The sequence below is a fragment of the Symphalangus syndactylus genome, chromosome 1, assembly GCF_028878055.3.
Source record: "Symphalangus syndactylus isolate Jambi chromosome 1, NHGRI_mSymSyn1-v2.1_pri, whole genome shotgun sequence".
Lineage (NCBI taxonomy): Eukaryota > Metazoa > Chordata > Mammalia > Primates > Hylobatidae > Symphalangus > Symphalangus syndactylus.
Window position 1 is genome coordinate 114,137,528 of NC_072423.2, and position 18,393 is coordinate 114,155,920.

At 58.3% G+C, this 18,393-nt stretch overlaps 1 protein-coding gene across 7 annotated transcripts in view; it reads left to right on the plus strand.

Moving 5' to 3' along the window:
• Window positions 1-17,122, plus strand: part of MYL3 (myosin light chain 3) — a 25,956-nt gene extending 8,834 nt beyond the window's left edge. The window contains exons 2-9 of one of the 7 annotated variants that reach the window (XM_055279755.2): window positions 8,430-8,640; window positions 11,624-11,758; window positions 14,033-14,060; window positions 14,194-14,343; window positions 15,335-15,508; window positions 16,535-16,612; window positions 16,715-16,756; window positions 16,886-17,122. In XM_055279755.2, the coding sequence (XP_055135730.1) occupies window positions 11,630-11,758; window positions 14,033-14,060; window positions 14,194-14,343; window positions 15,335-15,508; window positions 16,535-16,612; window positions 16,715-16,743 (588 nt within the window). In that variant the 5' untranslated portion in view covers window positions 8,430-8,640; window positions 11,624-11,629 and the 3' untranslated portion in view covers window positions 16,744-16,756; window positions 16,886-17,122. Of the gene's footprint in view, window positions 1-8,429; window positions 8,641-10,138; window positions 10,289-10,558; window positions 11,759-14,032; window positions 14,061-14,193; window positions 14,344-15,334; window positions 15,509-16,534; window positions 16,613-16,714 lie in introns of those variants that run through there. The other 6 variants (XM_055279765.2, XM_055279728.2, XM_063611029.1 and 3 more) reach the window with 6 other exon arrangements.
• The last annotated feature ends 1,271 nt before the right edge of the window (window positions 17,123-18,393 follow it).

Here is an 18,393-nt window from a genome sequence, read left to right on the forward strand (position 1 = left end):
CCCTGCCACAGACAGGGGTTAGAGTGGACTCTCTCCAAATCCACCCCCAGCCCTGCTGTTCCCAAGGGCAGCTCTGAGGGAGATCCCTGGTGGCATGGTGGCAGGGAGTGGGGTAGGAGAAAGGCCTCCCCACCAGATTCCCTTTCAACAGTGCCCCCACATGCCCGGGCAACCTGGCCAGCCACTGGGGACACTGGTTGGGGGGCCAAAGCGGGTCCTGTTTCCCAGATGCCTTCTGGGTGGAGTGTGACTTCCCGCTCCAGTGGTTGTAAAATCCCCAGAAGCCTAGTGCGTCCCTAGTGTATGTGTGGGGGGGTCTGTGCCTTGGAATACCCCCTCCCAGGCGTGTTTGACACGTGTTTCCGCCTCTCCCGGCATGGGCTCCCGCTGCTGCTATTTATAACCTTTAAGAGCTCCTGCCGACTGCAAAGTTTTCTTAAACTCAAAATATCACCGAGGTCCCGGGCACGCGTTCCAGAGGCCGGCTGGGCCCTGTGGTTTGAAGGGAGGAGGGGGCCAAGAAGGAGGAGGTGGTGGGGAGGGGGTTAGCTCAGACACTGGGTCCTTGCCGGGGGCTGTGGCTTGGAGCCCTTGAGTGGAGAACCCCTAGTCCTGACACTCCTGCCCTCTTAGGCCTGGAGGAACCCTCTGTGTGGGTGGTCCTTGGTCGTGCCGGGCCAAATCTCTGGGCCTCAGTTTCCTCTCACTCTAAGTGCCTCAGGGGACACTGGCTGGGGCAAGGCAATGAGCTGGCAGACACTGGGAATGTCTCTAGGGCTGGAATCAGGGCTGTGTCTGCCCGGCCATCCTGCAGGCTGCACCGGGCCTGGCCCAGAGGCACCGTGGACATTGGCTGAACTGGCCGGAGAGGGGAGGCACTTGGGGAAGTTTATAAAACTGTGTATGGGAAAGCAACATCCAGAGAAGGGCAATGGCGTGCCAGAGGTCACCCCGCTCATCCAGAGCAAGTCTCCAGGCCTTCCGACACCCGTGCCCTCTGAGGTGAGCCTCTTTGGAAGAGGCCGAAGGGCTCTCACTGGGCACAGGTGGGTCGCCAGTGTGGAGGAGGTTCTGGGCATAACGGGAGGTGGCTAGGCATAACTCAGATGCCTCCCTGAAGCTGGAGGGGACACTGGCAGCTGGTCTGGCCCAGCGAGGTCAGAACTCTGCACAGTCACACACCCAGCTCCTGCCTGCCCTGACCTCTGCTCTATCTCTGGGGCCTCTCTGCCTCCCGGACTAGTCATGACCTTTTTGGGGAGGTCAGTGGTCTAGGCTTCCCCCAGTCCCACTGCACTCCTTTCCTGAGCTGGTGTGGGGGCTATGGAGGCAAGGGACTGGAGCACTGAACTCAGGGCCATCCAGTACATCCTGTCCTCACAGCAGCACCCTCTCTCAGCACAGCTGGCTCCGGAAGCCACTCCTGGCCCAACGAGGAGAGCTGGGTTCAAGATGGAAGGGTGACCACCCCTGCCCTTCAACTCAGCGGCCCGACATCAATTTTCCCAATCAAGCATAACCACACAGGGCTCCTTGAGGGTGGAGGGGGGCAAGGAAGTGATGACCTCGCAAACAGAGGAGGAGGAAGGGGGGGGGAGGAGGAGGAGGAGGAAGAACAACGTGTTCTGCAAGCTCAGCCCTGCCTTCCGTGGCCCCTGCATGCACCTTACTGTGTGTTGGGCTCAGCTGGGTGATGCAGAGACTCGAGAGTCTGGGGGAGCCAACTCCCTGCCTGGCCCCACTGCCCTGTGTTCCCATTCCCTGAACCCTCCATGAGCTCTTGGCCTCTGCCCCTGCACTTCTTGCCATCTGACTTGTCCTTCCCTTCTCTGCCTGGGTGGCTCTTGTATGCCCTCCAAAGGCCCCCTCCTCTCTGAAGCCTTCCTGGATCTGCACCCTTCAACTCCCAGCAGAGTGAGACCTCAGACCTCCTGGTTTGACTAGAAAATTTAGCACGGCATGATATGCTGCTGCCTCTGTCCCAACAGACAGCGAGACCTTGAGGACAGGGGCTGGGTTATCTCTGTGGCTCTGCTGAGAAGCCTCCATCTCTGGGGGAGGGCACACCTATTGGCCAGAGCTGTGGACTCCAAACACCCTGCTCCCTTACCTCTTTGTCTGTCAGTTGCCATGGGTAGGCTCAGTTTCCTCATGAGCAGGTCCCAGGATCAGAGACAGATCCCTTCGTTGTTGGAACACTCACTGTCAGAACATTTTCCTCCAAGAAACGTTATGAGATGGAATCCGCCTGATGGCATCTTCTCAGAAAGCCAGGGAGCAGCCCCAGGGGTTGAGCTGGAGCCTAACCCTGAGACAGGAGCTGAACCTGGCGCTGGCAGAGAGGACCCACCCTGGACCCCCATCCCAGACCAGCCTGGCTGTCCCTGCAGCTGCTGCTGTGAGACCGTGGGAGTGGGGAGACTGGCATGTCTTCTCTGTGGACCCCAAGGTCAGGCGAGGAGGGGCCTGAGAGGTGGTGGCGGCTCCTGGCAGCCACAATCAATGATGGTTTCTCCTTGTTTTCCTGCCCCTGGGAGCTGTATCTCCAATGATTCTAGGTGGGGCAGGGGCCATGAGCATGCTGGTTGGGGGTGGGCTGAGGGAGGGGTCTCGGGGCCCTACAGCATCCCCTGCTAAATCCCCCAGAGAGGCTGTCCTGCTTATGCTCTCAGACCAGGACTCCCGAAGTCAGGGCCTCCCTTTGGATGGATGCGCTCACTGTCAGGCCGGGCTCCCTCGGGGCGCAGGAACTCCCCAGCTCCTCCCAGCTCATCTGAGCCTTGGATGCGCCCCTCTGTTTATGCAGAATTCCAGCCAATTGTTCCCCTGTTGTCTTGGCTTCAAGCTCCAGCCCTCTGCCCCTCACTGAGACCTGGCCAGGGGCACAGGCTGAGGCAGTGGGGAAGGAGGACACTCAGGTCCAGGGATGCCCTACCCTGACTGCACTGGGAGGACCGTGCACCTGCTGAGCCCACCTTTAGGGAACTCCCGCCCCACTGTGCAGGTGTGAACCCTGAGGTCTCCAGAGGGGAAGAGGTTCCAGGAGTCAGTGAAGGGGCCAGCACCAGAACTGAGTTCTCTGTCCCCAGCCAACCCAACCCCCATCCCAGGACCTGTACCCTCATCTGCTTTGCATGGGAGGATGATGCTCCAGTGTCTCCTAACATTCACCCCAGAACAGTTTCTCATCCAACCCAGCTCCAGACCTTTGGGGCACAGAGGCATTTACCTCAGCCCTGGCTCTAAAACCGCATGAGGCTCCCTGGAGCAGAGGGCTCCAAGGCCAAATGCTGCAGAGAGCTGGGCTCCTGGCCTCACCCTTACGCGTCTGCTCTAGGCTCTGCATTTGGGGGTTCCTGTGCTGGTCTGAGGGGGTTATTACACATTCCTGGGTACCCGTGAGTCTCTGAACCTGCTGTGGTCTCCCCACAGCCCTCAAGGCCGACCTGATGGGAGCTTGCCTGTCTCCCAGCCATCTCTCCTTCCCTTTTGTCTTCCCTCTGCTTGCACTGGGGTCCAAGATCTGGGAAAGGAATGGGTCGGGAGCCTTCCAGAGAGTCCTTTCCCACGAGAGCCAAGCTCTGACCCCGTCCTTATCTGGCCCGGATGTGCCAAGAACAACACAGATGCTGAAGCTCGAAAGCCCCAAACCAGGACGTTGACCTCCCCGCTCAGCTACTCTGCTTGGGCCTCTGTTTCCCCTTCTGTGAACAGGGTGGGGTGGGGTGGGAGGAGGCAGTGGAAAGGTCCCAGATGTTCAGACACACACGTTCACACACAAACAGATGCGGACACTACCGTGCCAGGCAGGCCTGGTAGGGTTCCCTGATTTCTGCTGCCTTCAGCCCTGCTCCTCCTTCCCAGTGCTCATTTCTGCCTGGAAATTATACCTGGGTGTTCTTTCTATACCTGTGAGCTAAAAGATGTGGTGCATTAGGTGTATGTGGGAGAGTGCATGGATGTGTATGCAAAGGCATGTGAATGTGTGTATACATGTGTACAAAAGCATATGTGTACAAAGGAGTGTGGAAATGTGTGCACAGGCACGTGGACATGCATGCAAAGGTTTCTATGAAGCATGAGGATATGTGGTAAAGGTGTGTGGTACAGCGTGCCTGCTCTTGGGCCAAGCTCCCTTGGGCCAGGGTTCCTGAGTTCATGTCTGCAGGCTCCAGGAAGCTACGTGTACACACACACATTTCAGTGTGATTCCTGCTGTCCCAGTACTGGTGGAAAGGGACTAGGCAAAGGCGGAGTAGGAAGTGTCTAGGGGCCCGTAGGTATCTCCAGGCAGACACACATCAGGGGTGGGTTAGCCTGCCTGGGGATAGTGTGTGTGTGTTTCAGACACAGCCACACTGGGAGGGTGGATATATAAATACTCACACAGGCAGGTACCAGAGTTGACCCTAACTATTCCTGGCTGGGAGCTTGGGCCATTTTTATTGCAGCATCCACACCCTGGGCCACAGAGGATTTTTGTATGGCCATTGGAGGCAAGGCCACAGCTGGTTCTGGCGGGGGCAGAGTGAGGAGAGCCCTGGGTGTAGGGGGCCACCATGGCTAAGTGGGGTCTGCAAGGGGTCAGGGAGGTCCTCCCAGCCAGCACTCCCTCTTCACTGTCACCACCACTGTGGCCTTCTTGTCACCCTCCTGTCTTCACCTCCATCACTGTCGTCCCTGTCCTCGGCACTGCCTTCTTCATCTGTCATCCTGTCCCTCTGTCCAGGTGCCCATGCCCACCCTCTCTCCTTGCATCCTGGTCTGGTGCCCACTTCTTGTCCACTTGGAGCTGCTTGAGGATGGGTGAGAGGTGGGAATGAATTTGGGTTATGCTGGCTGGGAGCCGAGGTGAGGGGTGACATGATGGTGTGCATGCGGGCATGTCTGCAGGCTCCAGGAAGCTACATCCTTTCCTGGAGCAACATTTGTCCCTGACCCTCCTACCAACCCTCTCTGCCCCCTGTTTCTGACTGACCCATCTCTCTCTTTCTCTGTCTCTCTCCATCCTCCCATCTCTGTCTCAGTCTCTGTGTCTCACCTCTGCCATGGCCAAGGGTCCCTGTCTCCAGTTTCTCCGTGATGGCCCAGGGGAGCTGGTTCTTCCTCCCAGCCAGCTTGAACTGTTTGCCTGAGACAGTCGGTCCATCCACTCAAACAACCACTCAATTCAGACTCCTCGTCTGACTGACGGGTTTTTTTTTCCCCCTTCTAAATTTACTTGCATTTTTGACTGAATTGGCCATTCAACAGAGGTTCTGTCTACATGCCCCTTCCCCACCCATGCCAACAGATGAACAGGCTCGCAGACAGACACGCACACAGAGCCAGGAGCATGCAGACATGCTTATGCCCACGCAGAGTCACAGCCTCGTGCCCATGGGTGACACGTGGAAGCACGCAAGACGACACACTCCCACACAATCACACATGTGGCCTCATCCTCTTGTCCATGGTTACACACACATAGACTATCCACACCCGTCCAGTCACACACGTTCACACCTCGTGTGGCAGTGTCTGCATGTCCTCAGACCTATTCTGGGGAAGCCTTGGGGAAATGGAGGCAGGGGGAGGGAGGAATGTGGCCTAGGGTGCAGCGCTGGGCAGAGCCCCAGCCCAGCACCCAGGGCAGCCTTCGCGGTCTCCTCCAAGGCCGGCTCATGGAGCACCCTCCTTTCTTCCTCAGCCCGTCTAGGTGGGGTTTCTGGTCATTTCAGGCCGCTGCTGAGCCCCTGCAAACCTCAGTAGCAGCTCCCAGACCCCGATCCTAAAAGGGGAGTCTTTTTTTTTCTTCCAAGGACAATAAATATTTGCTCTTTGGGAAGCTGCTGGTGGGAGAGTACAGGGTTTGGCCCAGTAGCAGGGAATGTCCAGGGCAGTTCAGGGAGGCCACAGGCCATGCTGGGGGGAGAGGCCGGGCCCCTGTCTGGAAGCTGGACCAGCAGGCAGACCTGGGGAGCTGGGGCTCAGGGCTGCACCTTGCTCCATTCCTCCTGACCCAAGCCCCAGGCCTTTGTTTTCTCAGCTCCTTTGATTAGCACATTGGCACCCCTCCTCCCATCCCAGACCCCGGTACCCCAAACCTCACCCATCTAGAGCTCCCACGAACCCTTGGCAGCCTGAAACTCCATCTCACGCACCCAGAATGCACAGACCCAACTGATGCTCACTCTTTGGACTAAACAGGGGTGCAGTATCTCCAGACACATTTTCAATCTCCCTCCTGAGACTAGCTGCTGAGAGTAGGGCTGAGGTCCCCCAGTCCAGGCCCCTGAGAAGTCAGGGCTATGCCCTTCGTCCAGAATGGACCAAGCCTGGCCAATGCTGTCCCCATCCTGTCCCCCATGAGGCTTGGGTCCCTAGAGGCTTCTGCCTGCCCACCCCTCCCTCATGCTGAATTGGGCTCCCAAATATAGCGGCCGTGGCCACAGCCGGCCAGGACACCACAGCCCTAAGCGTCAGTCCTGGGCCGGGATCAGAGGGGCAGGAGCTGATTATAGGTCCCTGGGCCAAAACCAGGGTTTGCCTGCCAGCCCGCTGGGCCCTGCCACCCCCACCCCTAGAACCACAAGGTTGGAGCATCTGGTCCCCGTCAGCACAGTGGGCAGAGGGAGGGGCCTGAGGGTTGTGTTTGGCCTGCTTGAGGACAGAGTTGTCTGTGTGTGGTGTGGGGGTAGTGAGGATGCGCTGGGACTTGGGGCAGAAACTGTCCTCTGAACGTGGAATCACATTGCCCCACCCATGGCCATGGTACAGGTGGGGAAAACTGAGGCCAAGAGGAGCAGGGACCAGCCTGGGTCACAGGAGCATAGGAAGTCTACTGCCTCCCCCTTGGGTACTCTTTTCCATCTCTCAAGGCCCGGGGTTGTGCCTCTGGGAGGTGGGCCCCATCCTGTTAGTGGCAGAGTGGCTTTGCTGGGAAGTCCTCCTAGGAGTCAGACTTTCATCTGAGGCTCCAGGGCCATGGGATGGTGTAGAAATTTATCTCCTTCTGCTGGTCCTTGTACCTGCCTCGTGCCACCTCTAGTCAGAGTTGCTGGGCAGCCTTTGCCTCCTTGGGGCCACGGTCTCCCCATCTGTGCAACTGGACAGGGACCTAGGTGCCCCGCGTGGGGTCTGTGTTCATGGGTGTCCAGTGTGTAGCTGTGGGTTCACATCTATGTGGACACACAAGTGGGCCCTGGTAAGTGAAATGCAGCCCACGGACCTGCCCACACCAGGACAGGGTCCCCAGGACCTGCTGCGCGGCAACATTTGACCTACTTCTAAGGCTCTGGGTCTGGCCCAGGCCGTGTTCTCGACTCCTCCGGGAAGTGTGGGCCTGTGTCCCAGCCCAGAGGCTGTGGGCCAGGAGGGGCGGGACCGGCGGGCCAGGGCGGGCCAGGGCGGGCCAGGGCTGCCTGTGGAGCCTGCGGCCCAGGGGACCAGGGCACGTGGGGAGCCCGACCCTGTTTCCCTGCCTCTGGCTCTTGGGCCCAGGGGACAGCTGCCCCTTACCTCCTTCTGCCCACCCTCCACGTGGCAACCATAGTCTGAGCTCCCCAAATTGGCTCTGACAGGATGATGGACATTCTTCATGCCCTTCTGAACGCTACCAGGGAGGTCTGCCAAGCAGCTACCCCCGCTGTTGCCAAAAGCGTGACCCCCCGGTGCCCCTTCCCACTGGCCTTGTCCACACAGGGCCATGCTGATCTGGAAATCCGTCAGCCCCTGTCCTGGGTCCTGGGTCTGAGGTTTGAGTTTGCAGTCCTGGAATTCTGGGTTTAGAGTCCTGGGGCTTGAGTCCTGGATCTGGGGTCTGGGTTTAGAATCCTGGGTCCTGTGTCTGGGGTCTGGGGTCTGGAGTCTGGGTTGAAGGTCCGAGTTTACCATCTTGGGTCTTGGAGTCTTCCGTCAGTGTTTGGGTGCCAGGACTCCACAGTGGGGTCTAGTCCTGGAATCTGGGTTCTGCGTTCTGAGTTTGGCACTCAAATTGTGAGACCTGAGTCTGGGGTCTGAGCTTGGGGTTCTGGGTTCCTGATTTGGGGTCTGGGTTGGGATCCTGGGTTCTGGGGTTTGAGTTCAGGAACCAAAGGTCGGTTCCCATCCCTTCTGCGCCCCCTGCTGGCTGGTCGTGGTCCAGTCACTGCCTGCACCACAGGGGTCACCCTCACCTCTTTAGTCTGTGAAGAGCACGCCTGAATTGGGGTGGGCATGGGGAGGTGGTGGGTGGGCTTGGAGGCAGCTGCTGGCCGCACTACTGTCCCAGAGTGCCCTCTGCACCGCCAGAGCTCCTGTCAGTCAGTTGGCAAATCTCCCCATTTCTCCGGGCCCACTCCAGGACAGGGTTTAGCAAGGGGTTCCAGCACCTCTGTGAGAGGTGGGTAAACTGAGATATTTGGAACATTTGTTCATCCAGCATTTATTGAATGCCTGTGGTGTACCAGGTCCTGGGAAAATGTAGCTGTGGAAGAACAGAACCTTCCTCCCTCCTGTGACAGCTGACATTCATAGGAAGGCGGACGCACGGAAGACGCCAGGTAACAAGAGCCCAGAAGAAGGCTGACGTGGCCGGGCTTTCCTGCCTCAGTCCACAGGCTCCTCAGAAGTCAGGGCCCACATCTTCCCTGCATTCCCTTTGGCTGGGGGAAGAGAAAGGTAAGGTGGCTGCCTGAGAGGGCTCTGGGACATGGCGTGTGCCAGCCTGCAGCACACTGGGCTGCAGCTCAGACATCAGAGCTTTGGGAGCTGAAGCGGTAGGACCCAGACCCCCAGCCCTGGCTCTCCAGGCCCCCAAGGCCCTGCCCAGATCCTGCCTGCTAGGCTGACTCCTGAAGGGCACAAAGCTCAGGTTGGGATGTGGGAGAGAGAGGGGAGTGCCAGGCATGGTGTGGCCTGTTCTTACCGCCCACTGCTGCTCACCCTCCCTCCCTCCACCCCCAACTCCCTGCCCACCTTCATGCCTCCTGTTTACCCCCTGCCTTGCTCCTGGCCTCGGTGTGCCTGGGAGGGCTCTGGCTGGTCCTGAAGAGTGCCTACTGGGGGCCGGGCAGTTGTTATAGGTTTGAGGGTGGGCCTATGGGTGAGCCCTGGGGCACTGTTGCTCCCAAGCCAGCAGGGGCATGCCCAGAATCAGAGCTCAGGCAGTCACCATCCTGGCCCTAGCCTTCATCTGGGTCCTGATGAGGGAGTGAGGATGGCTCTGTGCACCCTGTCCCTGCTGTAGGACCACGTTTGCCCTGTGTGTGACAGAAGGGGCCCAAGCCACTGCCTTGACCCTGCCACACGCAGGTGGAGGAAGGTGGCACTATGTGGCTCTGGCTGGCTGCATGAGCCTGCCCATCCTAGATCACAGACCTGGACACTGAGGCCCAGGATGCTCTTGTCACTGGCTTACCCCCGTTTGGGCCGATGTTGGGTGGTTTCCAAGGGGTGGTAATTGTGTGAGGATGAAAGAAATGAGATGGGAGAGAGGGCCCTGTATATGTCCTCTGCTCTGGCCCTCTGCTTCCCTCACGATGAACGCAAGGAAATTGGTCTTGTTGGTGGCGTCTGTGGGTGGCTGGGGCTCCCGTGTGACTTCCAGAGCCCGTTGTCCTGAGGGTCGGCAGGCCTGGGTGGTGGGGCCTCCCCGGGACCCCTCTGCGTGGCCCTCTGGCTGTCTTCTCCTCTTGTGGTATTTCTGGCTCGTCTCTACTGACCCTCCCCCCCACCCCTTTCTTTCTCAATACTGTTGCCAAACATCTGGAAGAAAAGTGAAAAACTTGCCCCCCTGCCAGTCCCGGATGTTGTCAGATTTCCAGATGTGGGTGTTCTGCCCTCCAGATGAGAGGCAGAACGTGTTCCAGGCAGGAGCGGGCCAGCCCCAACCCTGGACTGCTGTCCCTCCCTGTGAGGTGGAGTGACCGGATGAGAGGGACCGGGCCCAGTAGGAAGATAGCAGGGCATGCCAGGTAGAGGCCCTGGGCCCCACTGCACCCTCTCAGCCTCAGGCTTAGCCCCTCGCCGCACCAGGGAAATCCCTGGGGGTGGGGGGCACTGGCTTTGAAGTTTCTATCAAAGGCTCCAGGCACTTAAAAGTAACCAGGAGCACCTCCTCCCCACCCCCCAGGCGCAGATGCTGGGCAAGGGACAGAGCCCAATGTGTTTGCAAGATGTCCCCACTGTTGGCGTCCCCATGCGGGAAGAGCCTTGTGCCACCTCAGCCTTCCCACCTCCCCAAGTGGCAGTCCCGTCACTGTCATCTGCTGAAGGCTGGGCTTGGGATGGACCCTGAGGGCCGGGCACTGCAGGATGGGCCCTGGAGGTGGGTGCTGAGTGGTAGGAACGGGGGGTGAGCATCCTTGCACTGGGGCAGACCCTGCTTGGCAGCTTGGGGTTCCTCAGAGAGGCAGACCCTCTCAGAGCCCCTGCCAAAAGGGTCGGCAGGGGGCAACACGAGGCAGTGGAATAGCATTGGAGAGAGCTTTCTGGAAGGGGGCCAGTAGAGCCAAGCCTTGAATGTGTCAGGCAGAGGGGGCGAGGGCACTGTAGGCAGAGGGTGCAGTGGGGAGCCAGGCCTGGGGTGTGTAGGGAAATGTGCATCCCTGGGGGTTGTAGAGAGAGGAAGTAGGAATCCAAGGGTGAAAGCTGAGAAACTGGTCCCAGGGCCAGCAGGGGCTGAAGAGGGAGGCTGCTGAACTGGCCTGGGGCGACTGCCCTAGAGGGAGCAGCATCCTTTCTCTTGCCCTTTGTGGGGGTTCCTGGAGACCCTTGGACCCATAGCCAGGGCTACAGCTGCCTGCCATGACCAGACACTCACATACAGACACATGTAAACACCCAGACATAAACACACAGAAGCAACACCCGCAGATACGCTCACATAGACACACAGACACACCACACACACATAAAGACCCAGACCCACAGAGACAAACACAGACACCCGGGCCATCCGTTACATAGACACAGATACAGAGCACACATAGGCACGCACAGAGCCGCCCGCCACGGAGGCACCCAGACAACACACACAGGTGTACACAGACCCCCCTCCACACAAACACAGACACGCAGAGACCCACAGACACATAAACACCCTGACACAGACACAGACAACGCGCACAGACACATGCTGACCTCCGCCTTCCCCCACACGGACACGGTCATAGACACAGACACAGGGGACTTTGGAGAGCTTAAGTTCAGAGGTGCCCTTAGGTCATCCCAGTCCTTCTGACCCCAACACAACATGTAGCACGTACTTGGTCCACCCTTCTTCACCTCTTCAACTTATGGACCTGCAGAGGGGCAGCAGGGCCCTGTGTGGGTATGTGCGGGTGTGCAGATGAGTGTGTGTGTATGTGTGTGTTAAGCAGTGGCCTTTGTCCCCCTGTCTCCCTCCCCCTTCCCAACAGGTGATTGGGAGGAATGGAGATCCCTCCTCCCCTACCCATTCCTGAGCCTGAACAATGCCCTCCCCAGGCCCCAAAATAGCCCCTGAGCCTAGCCATATCCTTTTATGGCCCTGTCCCTATTGTGCACTGCAGGGGTGGGGCTGGGGTCAGGAGGTATCCCGGCAGGATAAAGGCCTGGGCAAGGCGGCTCACCTACCCTGCTTTCTGCATTCTTCTCTCCACATCCCTGTCTGTACTTACAGCCCCCAATGGCCCCCAAAAAGCCAGAGCCCAAGAAGGATGATGCCAAGGCAGCCCCCAAGGCAGCTCCAGCTCCCGCACCTCCCCCTGAGCCTGAGCGCCCTAAGGAGGTCGAGTTTGATGCTTCCAAGATCAAGGTGGGTATGGGAGCTGGGTGGTGGCAATAGGAGCAGGGCAAGTGAGTGGATCCCAGAGTGCACCTAGCCAGAGGCAGGTCAGGCTCTGGAAGTGAGCACTGAGCTGACGCTGGAAGCTTCTGTGCAGAGGTCAGACAAGCCCTGACTGCTTCAGGCATCAGAAGGGCTGCAGCAGGAGGGATGGTGGTCAGACATTCTGCAGGACTCCTCTGGTGCTGCTGAGAACTAAGGGTGGAGTCTGGACTGGGCTTTGAGTCTGGACTGTCTTTTTAGTGGTTTTGGAAATGGACTCTCACTTGCCGTTCTTCCTGGACTTCTCATCCTTGGGGAATCCTGGAGCCAGCTGGAGCCAGGCAGGGATTTTCCTTGTTCAGCTGAGGGTCCCCAGTCCATACATGCTCCCAGGGTGGATGACATGGGGAGTAAGAAGAAGCAGGGCCCCTGTCCAGGCTGGGTCTCATTCAAGTCACCGAGCCCAGAGCTGGTAGAGCACTTCCAGGCCTCAGCTTTTAGGTGGGCAACTTGAAGCGTCAGCTGGCCAGGGACATTCTGAAAGCTGTGCAGGAAGCTGGTCATAGAGCTATGACCAGTGGCCCCAGGAGCCCTTCCCCAACTGAGAAGTCTTTCTCAGAGTCTAAACTTGGAGGGAGCCATGCCTCCCACCTGTGGTATCTGCATAGAAGCACGTACCCCGTGTCCTGCCTGCTCCCTGTTCTTGGCTGGGACCACTGCTGCCCTGGCTGCCTCCTCAGGAGCCCTGTGGAACCCTTGCCGTCCCTGCATGCCCAGCAAGACCTACATTCCATTGGCGAAGTCTTGCCTCCTGTTCATGAGCCCTTCCCAGAGACACCTACCATGTCCTTTGAGGCAAGGGTTCAAATCCCAACTCTGCTCCATTTTAGTTGCCAAGTTCTTCGCTGCTCTGAGGCGTGGTTTCCTCGGCTGTGAATCAGAACAGCAAGTCCCCTCTTGCAGGGCTGCTGGGAACCATTCAGAGTATATGCACCTGGAGTTGGCCACCCAGGTCCCAGGCTTGCATTCTGCAGGCCTCATGGTGAGGCTGTGACCACAGCCACAGCCCATGGTGGCATTGTCCTTTCTCGCCAGGCCTGAGGTTGGCGCAGACTCCCTTCTGAGAGGTGGGGACAATGAGACCCCTCATGGGCCCTCTTCCTCCATCCCCAGGTTGCAGGTAAAGGGCAGGGAGCCTTTGCCAGGAGCCCAGAGACCCTAATCTCAGCAGGCTTCCTGGTGGAGAGAGCTCTCGGGGAGCCAGGAATGACAACCTGTTCTTCCCCAAACTGGGTCAAGCCAGAAGCCAGGAGGGACAGTCATGGTAGGGTGGCCCTGAACAGGGTGTCCCTCTGTGCCGGCATGCACTGTGGAGATTGGTGGGACCCCGAGGCAGCAACCGTGAGAGAGACGCCAGTCATGCCCCTCCCCCAACCTCCTTTCCCTCGTGTGACCTTGACCTTGGGGCGAGTGACTGCAGTGATAAAAATAGACCTGGTATCCGGTGAGGAGGGGGACACTGGATCCCAGGAGGCCTCTTGATTGACGTCAATCAAGGTGGCCCCAATGTGACTTCAGCAAACACTCAGCAGCACTGCCCTGGCCCTGTGCTGTCCTGGGGTATGGGAGCTTCCCAGAGACCTACAGACAGGGTATGTGAGAAATAGGTATAGTGGGGCTGGTGAGTGATTGCCTGGTCTTGAGGGCTTAGGGGGCTCTGTGAGGGCAGACGTATGTAGACGCATACTCACACACACACATGCACACTTGAGCTCACCCTGGATGCTTCCAGCCACAAGCCCTCGGCCTGTACCATTGTCCTTACTCCTCCTGCCACCCTGGGCCCTCCTATCTCACTTTTGCTGACAGTCCTGCCCACCAGGCCCCAAGCAAAGCCAGCCTGACTGGGGCTTGTGGCTTAAGGTACATCTGTCCAGAACCGGGAGCATCAGGTAAGGCCCACGCTGGCCTGAGGCCTTGGGCACGTGGCCTCCCTCCTCACTGCTACCCCCGCCAGGGTCCACCGAGCATCAGGGGCTGGGTGCACACAGACTCAAGGCCTTCTGGCTGGACAGGTGGAGGGGGGCAAGGAGGCAGGAGGGCATCAAGGTGGACTGCAGGAGGTCCTGAGGGTGCAGGCTGGGATGCTGGAATGGGACAGGCTGAGACAGTTGACATTCTGGGCTGGCCACCGAGTGCCCAGGAGGAGGCGTGGCCCCACCTTTCAAGCCGGGCTTCTGAGTCTTTGGGGTCTCTTTTCAGATCGAGTTCACACCTGAGCAGATTGAAGGTGAGCAGGGGTCTTGAGCCCAGGGGTTGCAGGATGGGCTGGGGTTCCCTGGTCTGAGGGTCCTGCCAGGGGTGTGGAGAGTGGGGTAGGCTGACCCTGGGAGTGTCTGTGGCTCACTGCCCTCTCCTGGCAGAGTTCAAGGAAGCCTTCATGCTGTTCGACCGCACACCCAAGTGTGAGATGAAGATCACCTATGGGCAGTGTGGGGATGTCCTGCGGGCGCTGGGCCAGAACCCCACACAGGCGGAAGTGCTCCGTGTCCTGGGGAAGCCAAGACAGGAAGGTAGTGCGCCTGCCCGAGAGCCCCCATAGTGTTAGTCCCGGGGAGACTGCCTGGGTGGGCTGCCATCCATCCTGCGGGATAGCATGAGAATCTTTCCTGACATCTCCCATTGTCCTGGTAAGGGCACCGAGGCCAGTCACAGGGCCATGCTGACCAGGTGACATGCAGTAATGGTTTGCTGGAGCATCTGGATCCATGCTGATCGAGCAGTGACAGCAGTGGGCAGTGGGATGCTGTCATCCCAGTGCTTTGGGAGGATCACTTGAGGCCAGGAGTTTGAGACCAGCCTGGGTAACATAGTGAGATTCCATCTCTACAAAAATTAAAAATTTAGCTTGGCATGGTGGCATGCACTTGTGGTCCCAGCTACTCAGGAAGCTGAGCCAGGAGGATCCTGTGAGCCCAGGAATTTGAGGTTGCAGTGAGCTATAATCACACCACTGTACTCCAGTCTGGGTGACAGAACAAGAAGACCTTGTGTCTAAAAATAAATAAATAAATAAATACATACATACATACATAAATACATAAATGAATAAACTTTTAAAGCTAAAAAAAAAAAGGAGTGAGGCCCAAGCCCCCACCAAGGGTTCAAAAGTCCCAGGGAAGGTCTTTGATTGGCCTAGCTGCTCCTGATCCAATCACAAGTGGTGGAGGGTGAGGTCTATAAGAAAATGCCACGAGGGGAGGACTGTTTCCCAAAAGTAGGCAAGGGATTCTGGACAAAACCCTCCATGGTGGCTCAGGGCAGCAAACTCCCTTCGTGAATAGCAAAGGGCTATGGAAACAGTGCATTGCTCAGTAGACTGTAAAGTGCCTCGCGATGGTAGTTTGCTTTTAAATGGCAAACTGGTGTAGACTGCTGTGAGAACTGGTGTAGACTGTTGCAGAACTGTGTGAGAGGTGGGGATAGCTCCTCATTGTCAGGCATGGGGGAGGGGTGTGCCCACCCCAGCCTTAGACCCTGGAACCTGGGACCATTTCTCTGCAGAGCTCAATACCAAGATGATGGACTTTGAAACTTTCCTGCCCATGCTCCAGCACATTTCCAAGAACAAGGACACAGGCACCTATGAGGACTTCGTGGAGGGGCTGCGGGTCTTCGACAAGGAGGGCAATGGCACTGTCATGGGTGCTGAGCTTCGCCACGTGCTGGCCACGCTGGGTGAGGGCAGCCTCCTCCCCTACCCCCACTCCTTCCAGGGACATCCTGGGAGAAACCACTCTGTTGCCCCCCAGGCCTGTGACCCATCGGTGAAATGCAGAGAGTTACATAATTAGGGAGCCTCAATGGCAGACAACAGAAATGTTACTTAGGAGGAGAATAAAGCAAGCATGCTGGTGCAGCTCACAGAAGGGGGATGACATCAGCTCTGGGGACAGAGCAGGGCAGGAAGGAGCCGTCTTGATATGCTCCCCTCCTTCCCACGACTCCAGGCCACCGTCCTGGTGGTCATTACTCCAAGGTCAAATTCCAGGGCCACAGCCCTAAGTGGTCAAGCAGGTCGAGTGCCTGCCCCCTGGGGGGATCCTGACCTCTGTGGGGCCCTGTGTACCTTCCCACTTATACCCCTACCATCAGCTGCCTGCAGCAGGGGGTCCCTCTTCAAAGTGATTTTTTCCTGCAGCAAACATTTGAATGCCTACTGTTTCAGCTCCGGGCTGGTTTCTCTCTCCTCTCTCTCTCTCTCTCTGTGTGTGTGTGTGTGTGTGTGTCTAGACATGGGGGTAAGAAGGGGGAGCTGTGGCTGGCACTTTGAAGGGGGGCCAGCGCAGCGCATAGAAGTACGGAGGCAGGAGAATGCCAGACTTGGGGAGCAGCGGGTGGTCTCTTGGCTCCCTCCACCACCCTCTCCCAAGGTCCCCAACTCCACCCCATGGGCCCTTCCTCTAGCCTCAAGGGGCTGCCCCAAGAGACTGCTTCTAGGGAGGCCTGGCTTCGTCCTGGTGGAGGGACCCCCTCCCAGCCTAGTGGGACAGAGGACAGCACGTACTGCACCCCAGGCCCCTTCTTAACTTGTCACTGATTCTCCTGGCCTCAGGAATGGGGTGATGGCCAAGGTCTTGTGAACAGTGCTGGCTGTGGGAATACTGGAGAGGTTGAGTCACCATCTAGAGGGATTCAGTGGGTGCCCCCACCCCATCATGCCTCTGCACGCACGGTGCTGACTCAGCCTCCCACTCCTGCCAGGTGAGAGGCTGACAGAAGACGAAGTGGAGAAGTTGATGGCTGGGCAAGAGGACTCCAATGGCTGCATCAACTATGAAGGTGGGCCCAGGGGTCTTCTGGGAGGGGAGTGCTGGGACCCAGGCTCCCAGCCATGGCTGCCCCGTGTTGCACCCCTGCCACTCACTCTCCTCTTCTTTCCAGCATTCGTGAAGCACATCATGTCCAGCTAAGCCTTGTGCCCAGGTAGGCACCCACTCTCTCCTGAGCCCGCTGCTGCCACCTGCCCACACTCCACCGGCTGCAGTGCTCACTTGACATCCTGCTGCCTCCGTCTCCCTCCTCCTCTGTAATCTGCACTGCCTTTGCTCTCAGGAAGCCCAGGGAAGGCTGTGCAGGGACGTCTCATCTCCCATGTGTGATGCTGACACCAGCGGCCTGGAGTCGTGGGAAGGAGGGGAGCCTTATCAAGACTCCTGCAAAAACCCTCGGACCTCTCCGCGTGGTTGCCATCTCTGGCCCCTCTCAGGCTGTGCTTACCTATGACGGCAGCTCTGTCCCCACCCCATGGGCCTCATGAATAAATGGCTTCTTGCCGGCCTTCCTTTCTGACTTCCTTCCCTTCCTCCCTCTCTTTTATCCCTCTCTCCTTCCCTCCCTCCCCTCCTCTTTTTTCTTCCTTCTTTTCTCCCTCCCTCCCTTCCTACCCACCTCCCTCCCTTTCTTCCTTTCTTCTTTCCTACCTTCCCTCTCATTTTCCTCCCCTTGCTCCCCTTCTTCCCTCCCTTCCTTTCTCCCTTTCCTCTTTTCCTTCTTCCTTGCCCCTTTTTTCCTTCGTCCCTCCTTTCCTCCCTCCCTCCCCTCCTTCCTTCCTTCCTTTCCCTCTTTGTCCCATATTTCTCCTTCCCCTCTTCCCTTTCCTCCTTCTTTCCCTTTCTCCTTCTTCCCTCTCTGTGGCCCTTGGCTTGCCTATGTGAATTCTGTGGCCCGTGGATGCTGAGCTGGAGGAGGCCGAGTGCTTCTCCGTTGCGCTTGCTCCTCACCCGGCCTTCTGCAGGAGGCAGCCATGCTGGAGCCGCTAACACAGGGATGCGGGCCGCTGGGAGCCTGAGAGCACTGTCTGAGCTGTCTCACTGCATGTCCACCAATTGGGTGACCATGGGGCATTGACCCAGAGCCACCCTGTCACGGGTGGGAAAACTGAGGCCCAGCACAGGGAATGGCCTTGCCTGAGTGACATTGGGAATGGGTGGCAGTGTAGGAGCTAACTTTGTCCCCAGATTGTCAGAGCTGACCCCTTGCCCTGACTCCGATGGTGAAACTGAGCCACTCTGCCAGCAGTGTGGCTCTAGGTCAGAGGTAGAGGCTTTGTGGGGATAGCCCCGGGCTCCTCAGCAGAAGACAGCATGCAATCCCTGCGTGGTGGAGGGAGGTGTACACACCTGCAGACCCCTGCCCCATTCCACCCCCTGCTCTGGGGCCAGGGCCCCTCCCCTGGGTCCTGGAGCCTGATGAAAATAGAGAGGGGAGGCTTCTTCGAGGAGAAGATTCATGCAGGCTTGATGTGAAGAGAGAGCAAAGCCCTGCAGAGAGGCTGGGGACCCCAGATATAGAAATGTGGCGGAGATCAAAGGCTTTGAGTGGGGAGTGGGCCACACTGGATGGGAAACACCTTGCAGGCCAGGAGGACCCAGGAGTCAGGGCAGCTCCAGGGGGCGCCTTTTCATGACCTCGTGTGGATGCGCGTGTCTGCGTGGCAGGGGGGATGTGGTGGGGTGAGAGCAACTGGGAAGGCCTGCATGGATCAGACTGCCCAAGGGGCTGTGTGGTGTGGGGAGTCCTGAGTGTGTGTGAGAGTGAGTGTGTGTGGATGGGGGCTGCCG